We start from the raw sequence: 19,031 nt of genomic DNA, 5'->3' as shown, positions 1-19,031 counted from the left end.
CCGGGCACGTTTTACGCAGGATTGAAACATGTGGTGAATAGATTACGGTGGTCGTCCCGGGGTAAAGGATACTGTCACTTCTTTTTTCTAATCTTTCGGTCTAGGCACCGTATCCGATAGAGGACAGTAGCCGGCATTTGGTGTTGGTTTTAATTTGCCGATGAAAAATAGAAAATTTTCACTTCATTTTTCACGGTAAGGTGATAATGACCATGTGGCAATAATGGGTTTTTATGTTGCGAAGCTAAAAGACAATGAATGTTCCAGCGAGGCGAGGACGGCACACCTCAAAATCCGTCGAGAAGGATTTTTTTTTTCGATAGGCGGTATCGCGTTGGCGTCACCCGTTTGCAATAACTTCGCCACAAGTGCGGACGCATGTGTGTGCGCGACAATTAATCATATTGTTGCCGTACTGCCTCGAAAAACCACGTCGTCGCGCCTTATGAATGTGGCCAAGCCGTCGTCGTTGTCGGGATTCAGGTAATGACAGTGTCTCTCCGGTCCACCACGATTGGAGTAAGACATAACAACAGTCTTCTAACCTCTAATTACGGGGTTTCGACATCGGGGCCGCCGCTGTCCAGAGGTCCACCCGGCTTGAGGAGAACGACGACGTTGCTAACTCAAGGCGATGGTGGGTGACAGATCAGCGCAATTTTCTGTGGGCATTGTTCTCTGACCCCCCTTCTCAAACTTTCCGCAAACACACTTCCCCCAAAAGAAAGGTTTTTTCATCTGTCATCGCCGGGACAGGGATGGACCAACCCATCCCCAAGACGACGACGACGACGATTCAAACGCGTTGGTGGAAACGCGATGATGTTTCAATATCGACGTGATCTCCCTCGAAAGATCTCAGCATCATCGCGTCGACCCCTCTTCCTGTGGGGAGTGGCCGCGCGATTCCAAAGATTACTTCTTCTCGATCGAGAGTTGGACGCAACCTGGGTGCGCACTGACTCTCCTTCGACGGGCTAACCAGAACCCTGTACCTGTGTCGTCGGAGATTAATGAGAACCGAGCAATATTGTTATTATGCAAGTGAATTCTGCTTACGCCCACGCGCCGCAGCCGCCTGAAAACGCCACAAACTCGACTCGTGCTGCACTTTGGCCGATGAACGATCGTGCCCGCCGTCGCCATTCATCATAACTGCATTCTAAATTAATTTCTACATTGTTTCGAGTCCTTCGCAACAACCAACAAAAAAAAAGTTAGAATAAAACATTCAAATGGGTGAGGTACCTTCGACGGAAAAAAATGTCACCCTGACCAGTTTTTTTCCTATCTCAGTTTTTTTCCTCAAAAGGGTAAGTCCAGACAAAAAGTTGGACAGCCCAAAAAAAAAGGATGAGCATGTGCGCGCATCCTTTCTCAATTGTTTAAACACTGCGCAGATGATTTCCCTTTCGAACCCAACGACATGTGTTACTCGAGCGCGAGACACACTCAGGAGTTAAAAAAGGGGTTAAGTTATGTAAATCCAGCCGGTAGCAGCACTCAAATAAGGGAAAGTGTTTCTGGATCGTGTTGGGCACGCGGCCATTAATTTCGATCCGATGAACTCTTGGGGTCAGTTGAAAAAAAATTCTCGAACGAGCTCATTAAAATTCAGCTCCCAAATTTCTTCGGAAGGATGATTCTTTTCTAAATTGAGAGGAAAAAAATCCGATCACAGCAGGACGAATAAAAATAAATCAACCAACCGATGATCGAACCTTTCCAAGGGTAACGATCGCCGATAACGATCACGGTTTGGAAACGGAATTGATTATTTTTATTCCCCGGGTTGGTCTCGGGTTCGTCCCCGTTTCCAGGGAAAACGACCTCCGATCGGACCGAAAGGATAACACGATCCTTTTCCCGGAGAGCAACTCCTTGCCCATTGTTCGGATTTATTGTCCGGTCCATCCCAATGGACTTCGGACTCGGACAATGAGGTCCCCGAGAAAGGGCTGGAATCGGTTTTAATCGATTCTAGCTTCTTTTGTGTCCCGGCTTTTTTTTCTTTTTTGAGAGGGTCAGTTTCAAGTGCACCCGAAGGCGTTGTTCGGGTCGTTTACCATGTTTTGATTTGTCACCGTTGCTTGAGGTTCGTGGGAAACGAATCGTTTTTGGTTTGACAGGTGTCCGATCTTTGTTATTGTAGTTGACTAGTAGGGCGTGAGAATTGATGTTCAATTGATTGTAGAGTTTTCAGATTTGGAACTGAACTCGGAATTCACTTTAAATATCGGAACAATTTTCATCGATTGCTTTGATTATTTACTGCCAAATCAGCCTCTGAGTTCAAAGTTTTGGTAACGCTACCAATAGCCCACTTCAAAGTTCAATGATTTCCAAAAAAGTGTGTAATTTTTTCGGCAGAAGCTATAGCCATTGATAAAGCAATCGAACAAGCAAATACTCCCACTGTTTTGTATACCGACTCAGCTAGCGTGTTAACTGCCTTGGAATCCGGAATCAAACATCCGATCATTCAAAACATTCTACACAGCAAAAACCTAAAGAACGTTACCATGGTCTGGATTCCAAGTCACGTGGGTATTGCCGGAAATGAAGAAGCGGATCGACTTGCGAACTTGGGCAGACATGGAGAGATACACCTAACAAAAATACCTAAAGCGGACGCGCTAAAATGGTTGAGAAAGGAATTGAAGCTGCAGCATGATCAAAACTGGCGCAACCAGCAGAATATTAAACTAAAAGAAATAAAACCGACAACGGAAAAATGGAACGACGTGAAAAACAAGAAGGAGCAGAAGGTGCTTACTCGCTTAAGGAATGGCCACACTTGGATAACGCACAAACATCTGATCGAAGGAACAGAATCACCAGCATGTGAAACATGTGGCACTGAGCTGACGGTTAAACATATTATGTTAGAATGCCGAAAATTTGACGAGCAGAGACGAAACATACTACCTAGTGGCAGCTTCGCAGATAAACTGGAGAACAATCAAAAAAAGGAAAAACTAGTGATTAATTTTATAAAACAGTGTGAACTTTTTAATGTAATTTAAATTTTTCCTTGAGGGTGAAAACAACAGGTTAATCCCTCTTTAAATAAAACGTACAAAAAAAAAAAAAAAACTTTAAATATCGGAACAATTTTCATCGATTGCTTTGATTATTTACTGCCAAATCAGCCTCTGAGTTCAAAGTTTTGGTAACGCTACCAATAGCCCACTTCAAAGTTCAATGATTTCCAAAAAAGTGTGTAATTTTGTCTGTGTACCGCTTTTTTGTTCACACGTTTTCCACAAAACTGTAAAAACTGATTTTACAAAATTGAGATCCTAATTATAGAGAATATGGTCCTTTATGAAACCTGATAATTTTGAGGGATAGTTATGAAAATTACGAAAGTTATTCACAAATAAGTACATATAATAATTTTTCATTTATCCATTCGAATGCCGTATTTAATTTGCAAATTTGTTAGCGTTTTTGTCCTGATGGTTTTTGCGAAACTGAGCTCTTATGCCATATTCGTTTTCATCCTGGTGGTGCACCGGTAGTGCACCAAGTGCTGTCAAAGCGTTTTTTTTATATGGAGATGACAGCAGTTGGTGCACAACCATCTTTCCACCAGATGAAAACGAATATGCCATTAGATTCTATTTACTCCATTCTGTCTCAAACGATGGGAATAATCTTACACGTGATCGCATGTCACGTTGTCAGATTATGTTGCATGATTAGATTATGTTGCAGAGTCAGATTATGTCATATGGTTTGATTATGTCACATGGTCAGATTATGTCACATGGTCGGATTAAGTCACATGATCCTATAATGTCACATGGTCCGATTATGTTGCATGGTAGGATTATGTCACACGGTTTTATTGTGTTGCATGGTCAGATTGTCACATACCTGATTATGTAACATGGTCAGATTGTAACATATCTGATTTTTGTGCATGGTCAGATTAAGTTCCATGGTCGGATTGTGTTACATGGTGTATTATGTTGCATGGTCAGATTATCTAACATGGTCTAATTATGTTGCATGGTCCGATTATGTCACATGGACTGATTATGTTGCATAGTCAGATTATGTCACATGGTCTGATTATGTGACTTGTTCGGATTATGTCACATGATCCGATTTTGTTGCATGGTCAGATTGCCACATATCAGATTTTTTGGCATGGTTCGATTTTGTCACATTGTCCAATTATGTTGCACGATCGGATTATGCAACGCGGTCGGATTATGTTACATGGTCGGATTATGTTACATGGTATGATTAAGTTGCATGGTGCGATTATGTCACATGGACTGATTATGTCACATGGACTGATTATGTTGCATGATCAAATCATGTTGCACAGTCAGATTATGTCACATGATCTGATTAAGTCACATGGTCGGATTAAGTCACATGATCCAATAATGTAACATGTCCGATTATGTTGCATGGTGGGATTATGTCATATGGTCCGATTATGTTGCATGGTCAGATTGTCATATATCAGATTTTTTGGCATGGTTCGATTTTGTCACATTGTCCAATTATGTTGCACGATCGGATTATGAAACGCGGTCGGATTATGTTACATGGTCGGATTATGTTACATGGTATGATTATGTTGCATGGTGCGATTATGTCACATGTACTGATTATGTTGCATGGTCAGATTATGTCACATGGTTTGATTAAGTTACATGGTCGGATTATGTCACATGATCCTATAATGTCACATGGTCCGATTATGTTGCATGGTAAGATTTTGCCACATGGTCTGATTATGTTGCATGATAAGATTGTCACATACCTGATTATGTCACGTGGTCAGATTGTCACATATCTGATTTTTTTGCATGGTCGGATTATTTTGCATGGTTCGATTTTCTCACATTGTCCAATTATGTTGCATGGTCGGATTATTTTGCATGGTTCGATTTTGTCACATTGTCTAATTATGTTGCACGATCGGATTATGAAATGCGGTCGGATTATGACACATGGTCTGAATATATCATATGACCGGATTACGTTACATGGTAAAATTTTGTCACGGGACCCGATTATGTTGCATGGTCAGATTAAGTGCCATGGATGTCAGATTACGTCTCATGTACATCGCAAAAATATCATCGACAAAGATGACAACGAATCGTCCTTGAAGGATCTGCCTAGACCCGGAGGAAAACCTGGTTCCAGTCAGCCCAGTTGGATGCTATTTAAAGTAGTCACTCATATCAAACCGGTATCGACGCGTGATTTGGCTAAAAAGTTCAAAACTAGCATTGGAATGATTCAGAGAATCAAAGACAGGAACTCCTTGAACACGTACAAGAAGCGAAAGGTGCTCTAGAAATCGCTAGAGCAACAATTTCGTAAAACAGGATTCAGGAATGTTCCCGGGCCACAATTCTAGACGAAATCGACGGACGAGGAGATGGATGATGCCGACTGCACGATTGCGATGGAAAAATTTGGGCAGAAGGTCTGGGGTCAAGTATTTACTTCACAAAAAAAGATTGCTGTCCCTCTTTTAAAAGCATCAGTATCTTTCTCTCTTCAGGCTGGATTTGGGGTCTGCATCTTTCAGACAATAACATCCAATTCGTCGAGAAAAACGTCAGTCCACCAAATTGTCCAGATCTCGGACCGATTGAACGATGCCAGGCGATTGTGAAGAGGATCCTTAGGTAGGAGAAGACAGTTTGTCAAAGCAGGTTTGGTTCCATGTTATTTTTTTTAAATTCATTACTTAATTTTTATTCACAGAAAGATGTTGCTAAAGAGTACAGTCCTTATGAGACGATATAAAACTAACAAAAAAACCTTCAAATGGGCGCAAAGATTTGATCCACCCCCTGAGAGTGTTAGGCTAAGAATTTAAACCCTGATTTAAAGATTCTGGAAGTTCCTAAATTCCAGACCCCCTTGGTCGATTCCCGGCAACAAAGTATCGAAAAGTGTTGATGACATTTTCACCCACTCTGCCAGTGTGTCAGAATAGGACGGACAACTGGAAGGGTCACGTACGATCTGTTTTGAAGTGGAATTTTTACGACCAACAGGGAATTAGTCCTTTTTAAATTTGCATACTTCTGAATGGGCAACCTTCTTCAAATTCGGCGGTGCCGTTGTTGGTGCTGCCCTAACTGGCTTTGTTTGTTTGCGAAGGATGGCTTCTAATCCGGTAGGGGCGTCGTAAGCTGGCGCACCCGAAGTCAGAGAGCCTTCCGTTATCGGGAGTATGACCATCCAAGAGCCGCCGGCCAGCTTCGACTCAGAGTGTGTGAGGGTTTGCTGCTGTCAATTTTTATTACGGGTGTGCTTCGCCCATTATCAGCTTAGGATCGACCGGAAGGGTCGACCCCGGGTGAATAAATATGTTTCTCGGAAATCGGTCCCAAACAACCAAAACACACAAAATGCGTTTCCTATGAGTAGTGGTCGGGTGAAGTGTGGAAAAGAAGCGCTGATCTCAACCCGTTTCGGACAGCGAGGGCCAAGAAATTTATGCCCCTTAGGAGTGGAATATTAAACACACATCTCTTTTTCTCTCTGAGGAGCGCCTTGTGTGTGGCACGAGACAAAATCTTACTTCCTCCTGAAAGGAAATTTACGACGCAGTGATCTTTCAAGAAAAAAAAAACGCGCCGTGTACTTTTTTACCTATCATTCCGAGAGTGTCCTCGCGCGTCTCGTTCGAAGGATCTAAAATGGGCTTCTTGGTAGTGAGCAGAAAAAACATTAGGATAATTAACATAACCATGAACGGCGAGTAACTCGCTCGGTGCGTTTTCCGGCACGACTTTTGCTTTCATCCTGAGGCCGGCATCATCCGCGTTTTCTCTCGTCGTCGTCGTCTTGTTTACGATCCAACGCGTGACGCACGCGCCGGCTTCTGTTTTGCAGGTTGGTACCCGAGGAAAGTGTTCACCTTTCCGGGACCGAACGTGGCAGCAAGTATGAATGAATAATAAATTGTGGAAGCAACAGAACCGAAAACAAAACAAAACTTGGGAGCGCAGGACAAAAAAAAATCTTCGACGAAAACGAACGCAGCAACAATTCGTCACGGTTTAGCGTGGTGTGGCGAGACGAGATCGCGCTTCATCTTCTCGAATCCTGCGAAATTGCTGGATTCCTGGGGGGGCACACGGCGGACTTTTGTTTACAAGTTGTTTTACTGCCGGCGCGCGTATTTGTTATGAAAAAGGATCACGGAAGATGACGGCATCCGTGTCCAAAATGGGTAAACGCGGGAGCCTCGATGACAGAAGGTCGGAAGGATTTTTTTTTCTGGATAGAATCGGGTAGCTACGGGGCGTAACTTTTAATAGAGCTCTGACGGAGGTTTTTTTTTGTTATCTATATGGTTCACTTTCACGGAACCTCGGGGAATAAACCGACAATAATGAGTGATTTTTTTTCGGTCGGAAATTGAATGGGCCCGGATAATCAGCTGAATATCAGCTGGTGATGCATTTGGAACCATACGAGCAGATGCTGTTTGCCACCCTCCCATTCAGGAGTTGCAGGCTTCAATCGAGAACGGGAGAGAGAAAAAAAAAGTCTAAAAAGGGGTTAATCATATTCAAATGTCAACGGAAAATGTTTTTTTTTTCCTCGTCGAATGTGTTACAGCCGTTCCGTCTCTGAATGTAAGCTGATATTTTGATTGGTTTCGAGGCACCATTTTTCGAATCTAATCCTTCCGGATGGCACAATTGGCACAGCATCCTTCTTTCGAAAGACCAACAACGCGGAGGAGACAATATCAATTACACTCCGATATTCGCGTCAATCTGAAACAATTCCTGGGATAGCTTTCTTCCTCTCGATAAGGCGAAATCGCATTCGAGTGCCGAAAGAAAGGATTATCCGCTGGAGTCCGTCGTCGTTACCCGTTGCAAATAAGTCGACAAAAGTCCACACGGATGTGTCAGGAACAGTTGCGACCCGGGGATTGCTTATGACGTGTATGACGTCACCGGCAGACTCCGAGACTTGCCGAGACAGCGGAGCCACATCCAATATTGACATTTTAATTTACCTCGTTCTACTTTGGCTCTCTTGGTTGGCCGGGGCAAAAGCGGTCGTCCACTGAACCCCTTTTCTTCCCGGTTTGATAAGAGCTGGTGGGCCCGCAGACCATCGCAGGCCATGTGACTTCCAACTCGCGTATAGGGATTGCAAGCGAAAAAATGTGAACACATCGATTTTGAACAAAAACAGCAGTTTTTAAACCATGTTCACAAAAGAAGTAAAAAAAATGTGATTCAGACCCAAATTTATTTGAACTGGTCGATTTAGTTCGAAAAATTTCAAAAATGTGTGTGTACCGGTTTTTTGTCCATTCGACTTTTAGGCTCAAATGGTCGGAAATATTGGCTTGCACAGAGCTAGGAAAAATTTTAGAAAAAGATTGAAAATCGGCAAATATGTAGTAAAATCATTATTTTAATGTCTCGGAGGAATCAAAAAATGTGTGTGTACCGTTTTTTTTTAGTTCCTTCGAATTTAGCGAAACTGAACAAGCAGATTTTACTCAATTTAGGCTCAAATGATCGGGAATATCGGCCTGCACAGAGCTACTAAAAATTTTAGATAAATATTGAAAATCAAGAAAGATGTAGTAAAATCATTATTTTACTGTCTCGGAGGAATCAGATTGTCCAAATTTTTCCATAACCTTCACGCTACCTTACATCTCGCAATAGGAGACCTCATAGCATGCATTTTACACATGTTTTAACAGTCAAAATTCAGACTCCAATTTATTGACACTGGTAGCTTTAGTTAAAAAAATTTAAAATAAATGTGTGTTTACTGGGTTTTTTGTTCCTTCGACTTAAGCGAAACTTGTCGAGCGGATTTTACTCAATTTAGGCTCAAATGATCGGGAATATCGGCCTGCACAGAGCTAGAAAAAATTTTAGAAAAAGATTGAAAATCGGGAAAGATTTAGTGGAAACATTTTTTAACTGTCTCGGAGAAATCAGATTTTTCAAATTTTTCCTTACCTTCATGCTACATTACATCTCGCAAAAGAAGACATCATAGCATGCATTTTACACATGTTTTAACAATCAAAATTCAGACTCCAATTTATCGGCACTGGTCGATTTAGTTCGAAAAATTTAAAAAATGTGTGTGTACTGGGTTTTTTGTTCCTTCGACTTAAGCGAAACTGGTCGAGCGGATTTTACTCAATTTAGGCTCAAATGGTTGGGAATATCGGCCTGCACAGAGCTAGGAAAAATTTTAGAAAAAGATTGAAAATCGGGAAAGCTGTAGTGAAAACATTTTTTTACTGTTTCAGAGAAATCGGATGACCAAATTTTGACGCAAACAATCCTTGCCTTCACGCTACACTACAGCTCGCAAAAAGAAACATCAAAGCATGAATTTTACACAAGTTTTGACATACGGAATGGCACGGATCTTATAAAAAGATTTCTTTATAAGTATCCTTCAGACTTAACTCATTTTTTTCACTAAAAAGTGCGTGTATTTTTTTTCTGTGTGTGCCTTTTGTTCACATGATTTTACCAGAGCTGAGCAATCTGAATTTGCTCAGTTTAGGCTCAAACGATGAGTAATTTTGTGCTATATGGAGCTAGAAAAAACTGTAGGCAAACTTTAAAATTTAAAATAGTTGTAGGCAAAAGACTCTTATTTCTAGTCCATAGAAAGTGGTTTCGAAAAAGGTGTCCAATTTTTTGGCGTCAACAACCCTCATCTTCACTCGACATCTTGCAACAGAACGAGTGCCACCAGACGACGACCAGGACCAGTCTTGTGAAAGGTGGAAGGCGGAAGACAAAATCTATTATTTGCAGGAATGGGATATCACATAAAAGCAGTTGTACTGCTTTTCGAATCGAATAAGGAGAACTCGAAGCGGAAACACGGATGCATCGCGTGGGTGCAAGGACTGGAAGGAGATACACTGAGGTTTGCGCGAGACAGGATATAAAGTATCGTTTTCTTTTGCGGACTCTCCGTTTCGAACCACACGAATTTTGTCCGCTGATTGGGAACGAACACACAGCTCAGGAGTGCACTTGCCGGATGCTGTTCTCGTCTTACACGTGCACCGCCTAATCGAGGAAGGATGCACAGCAAGACGACCACACAATTGATTTGTTCAATTTTTAGTTTTCCCGAGGACTGAATACACACACAGTCCGGATTAGGGGAGGAGGTTTTCCTATGTGGAACAAAACTTTAAGAAACAGAATAATTGTTGGTTGATCGAGAAATGGGAAAAGATAATATCGTTCGGTCCAGAGAAAAAAAATTGGAAGATTTCTGCCATATATCTTCTTGACACACAGAGAGAGGCAGACCAAACACAGTTCGCTTGAATCGAAGCCAAACGGGAAAACCATAACATCCGGTCTTCGGGCAAAGGATAGCAGCAGGAGGCCGCTGTCCTCGTCGTTGACGTCCTGGAAAAACTCTTGCTCCGTGACCAGAACGAGATGGTTTCCAACTAGAAATAAAATAGCAATAAAACCCGTCTGATTAGCCCATTCTGCACAAACATATCGAGCTACAACAGCAGTTCAAATACCCCATTCAGAGTGTAACTTCTGCTGTTTCTGTAGCAAGGATCCGGGACCATATAAAGCTGTTGATGATGATGATGGTGGCAGGATGGCAGTAATGGGTGTAACCCTTTTACGAACGGATAGCATGTGGACAGAAGTCAGCTTGTGTCCATGAGAGTGCAGCTTCCGGCCACCAACCGCAGCAGCAGTAGACAAAACAGTCGTAAAAATCTTCTAGCCGACACATTTCTAACAAATTCACAGCAAATATCGGACATCGTAAAGGCACACATCCTCGAGTGAAGGAAAAAGCGCTCTCCGGGGAATATAAAGAGACACATTATTTTCCTCGGTCTTGAAGAGTTCATGGATGGTCCGGGAGTATCCGGATCGGAAGCGAGAAATGTGCTTCCGTCTGTGCTCTCTGACCATCCGGAGACGATGACGACGACGACAACTTGCTGCATATTTTCTTCTCCATGCACATTTGCATAAATGCCCAGGTTAAGCTCATTGGCAAACACACATCTCAGCCCCTTCCGGATGGACTGAGAAATGGGTCAAAAGAAACGAAACTAGACGACGACGTCTAAATGCCACCCACCCACAATACCTCCTAGGTATTATAGGGGCCAGAGCGGGACTTTTGTGTGTCCGGCAGTCGAAAAACCAACAACAAGCCGAATGAAAGAGGAAGAAAGAGGTCGTCCGGCAAGGGGATTACGGAAAGAATTTCGTGAATCGTGACGTTCTGAATAGCCGCCCGGTAACAATGGCACGAAGGTTAACACCGTCCATTCGTCCGACCGGGACAACAAAAGACGACCGAAGCAGAGTTACTTCAGCTTCGGTCCAAATGTCATAATCGTTGGCTTCCTCTCTCTTTTGACAACTGACTCCCTCCCGAAAGCCAACGACAATCCGCAAGCAAACAGTAAGGTGAATGAGTGCGGAGAAGGATGTGGTGGATTTTCCACCAAATCACCAATATTATTTATAAACCCCTGGAAAAGCGAGAAGAATGAGTGGAACACTTCTTTTCACACAGATCCTTCCAGCGGAGGAGGGAAGTATTAACGCCAATTTGTGCAACGCCGGGAAAAAGCCGGAGGCCGCGCAAACAATGGACCAAACCGAAATGCAGCTACCGTGAACCGTGTTGTTGATGGACATCTGGAACGCCAGCCAGCCAGCACCAAAGGCCACAACGTGACGTGACGTTCCTCAAAGGGTTAAGCTTGTCAAAGGGTATTCAATTTCGGAGTAACTGTAGGTATTAAGTCACATCGACTGGACCGAGGACCATCAACAGCATCAGCATGATACTTCACTTCAATAACGGTGGCTACCGGGATTTAATCTCATCTCACGTCATTTTGGTGTCTCTCGGGCACTCGGATTGTGAATGGAGACACCAACTGTCGCTGGCAGACCACAGGCAGGCATCGGTCTGGTCAGAGATCGGTGACAGATAAGCTGTCGTCCCTCTCCAGTTCCTGCAGCAGATGAATAATTAATTAGCAGTAATTGATATTTTTGTCCATGTCCAGTGAATGAAGAAGGTACGAAAAAAATCTCAATGAAACCATGTAGATAATGTGTTTAGAACTGCTGCTGCAATCACGATTGACGAGAGCTGGACATGTCCTATTCAAAAACAGTTGAGTCTGTCCAGCCGGATGTTTGAATTTTTAATGGAACTGGACATTGCCTCAAGTGGTTGCGAAAAATTGGCAAACATAAAGAGAGTACAACGAGGCAGGAGCAATTTAGAATAAGTACTTTTTTCATTGCTAGGGGATGAGCTGATGGACATTTGCACTGATGCGTTTCAAAAGAGTAAAGTCCTGCTGGTAGTTGAAAATAAACTGACATTAATTGTTAAACCTAGCCCGATGGACAGGTTTAAATACGTATGGTAAAACCGGTTTCCCAACACCTGTGATTGGAATTTTCTTCAAATCGAGTATGTCTACCGCAAGAATCGCAAGTCGCTAAGGAACGGAATCTAAAACCATTTGTTGCCTAACCAAAGGCGCTTATATTTAATTGTCGGTAAAATAATTAAACAGATTTTCGTTAACAATTTTAGTTTTGTACTTTTCTCAACAATTTTTGGTAGCTTCGTGATGAACAAAATTCCCTATCGTTGAAGCTTAGTTGGAGTTAAATCTGTTCGTACAGTTCCGCTTGAATCATGTGGACAAAATTCGACGCACACACAAGCGCACAGACATGTCTCGTTGACATGTTTTTCAACACAAAAAAATCAGTTTCGATTATAAAAGTTCTATTGCATTCTAACAGTAACAAGTAGTTATTGTGATTGTCAGTTATCTGAGTTTTACATTTGAACAGAGTGATAATTTCTGGAAAAATCTGTGTTGAATATACTCAGCAAAAATAATCTCTAGTTCCAAAATCTTTACTAATCAGTAAAATATGAAAACAATTGTTAAAAACTTACCGCTTCCGCTGGTGCTGCTCGATTCAACGTCCGCCAGTTCGGTACTGGTTCGGGATCGTTTCAGAGCTGGCTCCCCAATCGAGCCGGACTCGCCGGCATCGAGCCGTTCCTGTTTGATTTCGACGTTTTCGGGGCACGGCACAGAGCCTGCTGCCGCCGACGCCGACGCCGCCGCCGTCTTTGAGGACGTCCGGTGGTCATCCTCATCGGCGCCACTGGAGCTGGAACTACTTCCCAGTGGACTTGAACTGGATGGATGGGAACCGGCCACATTGTTGTGGGACACGTTTTCCGATTCTGTTTGAAAGAAAACAAAATTAAAAAAAAAACTTTTTAGAATAATTGTTTTATTGTTTTTTGAAAATGGGGGAACTTACCTTCATTCAACCGCTTGGGGGTGCTGGAGGCTCCATCTCGTAGCAGTTCCGCGGGACTGGTCGGGGGAGGAGTGTGTACCCGGGAGCCGCTGGCTTTGCGGGCCGAGATGGGTGCCGAAATCGAGGGTCGCCTCGAGTTGGCCAACGTCAGGGGTCGTCCATCATCCGAGTCCCTATCACCGGTAGTGCCTGAGTTTTTTTTAAGAAAACAAAAAAAATAGCAAGAAAACGGCACACAGTTAGTAAATTAGTTCACGCGTGTCAACACGTCCGGAAGGCAGGAATGTATGAACAGCTTCCAGTAGTTCCGGATGGTTGGCATTCCTTAAGCCAGCGCCATCACACATACCTTGGGAGTAGCACTGGCCGTAGTTTTCTTTGTTGCACTGAAGCACTTTGTGCTGGATGAATCGCACGATGTCGGAGAGGGCAAACGTTTTCTGACAGGACCCGCATGTTAGAATATCTTGAGTGCCTTCAGATTCTCCGGTGTCTGAATCTGAAAAGAACGAAAAAAGGGGTAAGAAGGAATTAAAAATTATTATCTCATCACAGCTAATTTAATGAATTTAATTAGATTTCTGCCACTGCCGCGCGGCCAAGTCACAGTCTCAGTGTGTCTTATGTCTTACAGCAACAAAGTCTTTGGGCGGAAATGATTCCACCGGAAACGGAATCTTTCAGCGAAGGCAGACGATGAACGGGGGCGGAACGACTCCTGGTTTAATTAAAAGGAATGGGCACCAGGAATTCTTTCCTCGATGCGGCCGAGTCGAACTGGCCCTCCCTGTGTCCACGAGCTTTTATTTTTACGAGCTACAAGAATAATAACCATTGGCCGTTAGTGTCAGAAACTGAAGGAATTTTCGGTTGACACTCTCAACTTTTCCCAGATTCCGGTTGCTGCTTTCAACCGACCCTTCGATTCGCTGACACTCGGTCCAGCACAGGACACTGTGAATCTTCATCTACTGGCCAAATTGGCTAGATTCGAATAGACTCCGGCACCATCTCAGCAAAAGGGCGAGGGACGAGGCCAATAAAAGTTTGTGTGAAAAACACTTTCACAAAACTTATTTATATCGGGTGGATATAAATTGCGCTATTTTCATTTTTCGGAATTAATATAATAAATTCTATCCCGTCTCCATATCCACTTGCTTTGGCTTGGTCGGTTGTGTATAACTCTCTTTCAGTACGGTGGTCCTTCGAACCGGATTCGGTTTTCTGCTGTGGACGAGCGCTCCTTCGTTCATTTCATTTCCGAAATGAGTCCTTCCCAGGCGAAAGGACAAATAAGTTCGATTTTATCTCCCTTTCGGCAAGAAATCTCACCCTTCTTCCACTTTTTCACCACCGCAACCCGGGTTGCGTCCGGTACTACAAAGTGGGATGAAGCGTGGAGTGAGCCGCCACAAAGGATAACACTATATCTATTGGAAGATGTGTAATTAATGTTTCTTGAAGAGGCAAGGAGCAGATTCTTCCTTTCGAGTTGATGGTTGGAGCCGGTTCGAAGGACCAGAAGTGTGATGCGGGTACCGCAAAAAACCCGGGAACCCAGCTGCTGGTGCTGAAGATGGTGGGGGACAAGGGAAATTGGTACTAGCAAGACGCAGATAGCGGAAATAAAATTGAAATAAAAATCACTGCCAGGGCTTCTTGGGCGGATTCTTCGAATTGGGGTAGTGGTAAGGATGAGTGTAGTCATTAAACAATAGGTCGACCGGATACGAGATGGAATTGGGACTGGAGGGACACTCGTAAAATCTCGACGACTGAAGAAGGACGGCAACGAGTGAACTAATGTCCTCTTGGGGTGTAGATCAATCTGTGGCGAAAAACGGGCAACCCATACGCCCGATAGAAGATAACTGGGCAAGACAAGAGCGCCGAGCGTCGTCGGTCCAAGTACCATTGAATTGACCCATTTGCCCCCGGGACTCATCGCTAAGGCGACGCTGTCGTCATTTAGGAACAGATTCGCGTAAAAATAAAAGGAGAAGGACCGAGGCGTGATGAGAACGAAGGCACATTAGTTTTATCCCCCGGAGTTTGGTTCCGATTTTTACGACAAAGGGCGAAGGATCGAAACAATTAATATGGTAATTTTTGCTATACGCATCGGACCGAGCGAGTTTTGCGATGTGAGCTAATTCGTAAACTAGTGCAGTTTGCTGGTATACATTATTGATTCGCTTCCAAGGGGTGTGAGCCGATCGTTTTAATAAATTATTTCTGGTAGCTATGCGACAAACAACATAAGATAGTCCAACTGTAGTCGGTCTATTCATAAATTTTTGCCAAACGAATTGATGCCCCCTTGATTGGCAGTGAGATTAATGGGCAGATAACATTTTTATTGACCGTTTGGGGTATGGGCGAGAAAATTATGGGCGATGTATGAGGAAAATTTGGGAGCCCTTTGCCGCCGTCAATAAGAAATTAATCAAGTTGATATTATCGTAAAAGTGCTGTTGGAGGCAAATTTGAGTTATTAAATTGTTTTCTAACAAAAGTTATGAAAAGAGAAGGGGAATAAAATGGGTAATTGGTATACCAAACTTGAGGATTGCGAAAAACAATACATTGTGATAGGAAAAAGTTACACACATTTGCAATCAACTTAAACATATTTGCCCTAAGTTAGCCTTTTCGTAAGCTTCACTTTTTTCAGTGTTCAAAACTATTAAAATTTGATGAAGGAAACTGTACGTTATAAACCAGTTTTAGGGATCTTTAGGGAAAATCTCGAGAAAAAGTAAAAAAAAACCAGTTTTCGTGGTCCTTCTAACCGGATTGAATTTTTTAAACTGACTGCATTCCGTAAACAAATTTCGGCTGATTCTTTATTTACATTTCACTTACTAAAATATACGATTCAGAAAAAAATTGATGTTAGTTTCGAGTTTTAGCGGTCCTTCGAACCGGATCAAATTTTCAAAAGTATGTCATTTCGCCCCTCTAGCAATATTTCCTATACTTAAACTAGATATTAAGTAATGAATGAACAAAATATGATAAATGTCAACCAATTTGTTTTATAATCGAACCTTTTAGACAAGTTAAGCTCACAATGTTACATCAATAACCGACAGTAGAAAATTCCCACAAGGAGAAAAAAAAACAGAAGACCAGCTACCCGCCAGTCAATCGCCCCGTTATCGCTAATCCGTCCACATGAGAGATTCGATTGTTTTCCTCGGTGTATGGCCAGGGGCGCATTGTTTTTTGCTCCTTCTTCCCTAGGTTTTGGTCCTTCGGGAAGCTCAGGACATTGTCCTGAAGCCACACACACAGACTCGTCCGAATCATACCAGTTATTAGATTAGTCAACGGTGGTGGCCACATCGCCAAGTCAAACGAGGTCAACTTCAGATCGATTCCGTGGACCACGCCAGTCTTCTTTTGTCTTTTACCCGACGACCAAGACGACAAAAACGACGAACGCGGAAAGAAACTATCGATAATTTGATAAATGAACCCGTCGTTTCCGCTAACCGCCTTCGCCGGAACAAGCGGAACAGTGGTTGGTGCGATATGGTCGCTCGCCTTTGTTGTTTTGGTCTTTTGGATGTTTTTCCCCCTGGCGGTGGCGAAGGACAAGTCCTTTCGGGACAGTTGTCGCCACCGACCGAAGCCGTTTGTTGTCGTTACACGGGTTGAATAATGACAGCTTCGACTGCCGGTATTGCACAGAAAGATCAAGCAGTCCGACCAGCAGAAGCAGTCACAGAAGTTCGCTACCAAGAAATGAACGAAGAAAGTCAGAAAGCAGAACGGCTCCCGACAATAAGAGAGCCGAAAAAAAGAACAATCGAGATTAGCTGATAAGCAAACAGGAGTTTTGGCAAGTTTTACGTGTAAATGGGCAAAACAACAAGCAAATAAAGAGCAGAGAATTGTGGACGAGGGACGAGATATGCTGTCGCAAAAGAACTCGATATCAGTGGTTGCGAAGCAGTGGTGGCCACTTGCGTCATTAAATTAGCGGAAACCCTCGGGAAAGAGGTGCGGAGATGAGAGGAAGCGTTGCGGTAAAAGCTGTATCATCCATCTGGCCAGATCCCGAGTTCAGTCTCGGTGAGGTGGAGTGCTCTAGCTGTGATATAACATATGAACCCGGTATGTAGAGCAAATAATCCCCCGAAGCTATCGAACAGGGATTAAGCTTTACGGCTGGTGTGATATTTGCACATACCATTGCCTAATAGATGGTACGGTCCCCTTTTGACACCGAAAACAGCCCAAAAAACCCGGTCCCGTCATCCTTACGTCTGTTCCGATAACCCCTACGGTCGTTTGACACTGGCTATCGTCGTGTCACAAATTAATTTAATTAAATAATCGAGCGCACACGCCATCAAAGTAGCCCGACTGTCGACTTTCAAAAGGTTACAGAAGGATTAGAGAGCAACCCCTCGTCGTTTTCCGACACATGTGTGAGCGAGCTCATAAAGACAGCCTACTGTACTGAGTGACCAGTGGTCAACTTCGGTTTTCTTCGGCAATCGCACCCAAAGCAATGCGAACAGAAGAAAGGATAATCGACGGAAACGGAACGTCCTAACGAAGAACAGGCAAACAGAAGAAGAAGGGCGACGACGGCGACGCCAAAAGCGAACTACACGAAAAATGGGCGTCCACCTTTCGGGTTTTTCGGACACAACTGGACCACTCGTCCAAACAACAACTGGTTTTCGGGTTGGTTGGAAGAACGAAGAAGAGAGCGTGAGTGAGCAGCACCCTGCTTGAAGCAACCAACCACCCGAAGGGAAGAGAAGGGGTGCGTGCGTGTGTAGCGTAGACGACGAACGAAAGAGAAGAGATATTGGAAAAATTTAAAAATAAAAGTAAACAGATAAAGAGCGGCCACCAATGGAACGGAATGGAATGGGTCGGTTCGAGAAACGATTGGCTGTCGGCTACTGGACGGTAGCCGAAATAAGCCAATGCGGGAGCTCGATTGATTGGACGGACGACCGAGAAGAGAGCCGTTTCTGTCGATAAGCGGGAGCAGTGGGAGTGCGTATGTGTGTTAAAATCATCGAATGATGTTGTTCGACATCGGCTAATTGATGTTCTTTGATGAAAGCTTCAACCGTTGCGGTTTTTAATCCCCGGTGAAAAAGCTTTATTTTCGGGGGATTTTAACAGAACCCTTCCTCTTTGTTGGAAATGGTAGATTACCAAGCAACTGATAGTTTTAGGCGCGGTTTTGTGGCAAATTATTATAATGGATTTTCGGTGATAATGAACCCAATCGCTCGGTGACTGTGCTAGGCTAGCTAGCTAGCGAGAAAAGCTATGCGGTTGCATCGAATTGGATTTAGCTATTAAACTCCCGCTCCGCACAAAAGGTAACGGTGAAAAAGGTTTCAAAAGCCCGCACACCCCGCAATTATGATCCGCGTTTGGGAAAAACTGCAACTGCAGTCAGCCTTCATTGAACTTTTTCGTTTCGAAAATCTATAGAAACACTCTAAATTAGGGGTTTAACATTTCACTGGAACAATCGCGCTGCCGGATAACCAGAGCAAATAAACCTGGAGGAGTGGGACGAACCCGAATAGAAAGCGCGCACATACATGGAACGAAAGGCGGTCAATCATTGTCATCCCGCCGTCTTTCGTCATAGCGGGAGACCCCGAGCGAGAT

General features: G+C 43.5%; 1 protein-coding gene across 2 annotated transcripts in view; it reads right to left on the bottom strand.

The window, feature by feature from the left end:
* Positions 1–19,031, bottom strand: part of LOC129751610 (B-cell lymphoma/leukemia 11B) — a 260,552-nt gene that overhangs the window by 5,161 nt on the left and 236,360 nt on the right. For both annotated transcript variants that reach the window (XM_055747207.1, XM_055747206.1), the window contains exons 2-4: positions 13,723–13,872; positions 13,374–13,562; positions 12,997–13,293 (exon numbers count right to left, since the gene is read on the bottom strand). In XM_055747207.1, coding sequence (XP_055603182.1) covers positions 12,997–13,293; positions 13,374–13,562; positions 13,723–13,872 — 636 coding nt within the window. The remainder of the gene's footprint in view (positions 1–12,996; positions 13,294–13,373; positions 13,563–13,722; positions 13,873–19,031) is intronic.

The sequence above is a fragment of the Uranotaenia lowii genome, chromosome 3, assembly GCF_029784155.1.
Source record: "Uranotaenia lowii strain MFRU-FL chromosome 3, ASM2978415v1, whole genome shotgun sequence".
Taxonomy (NCBI): Eukaryota; Metazoa; Arthropoda; class Insecta; order Diptera; family Culicidae; genus Uranotaenia; species Uranotaenia lowii.
Note: the sequence above shows the minus strand (reverse complement) of the source record. Positions and strands in the feature narration are given on the sequence as shown.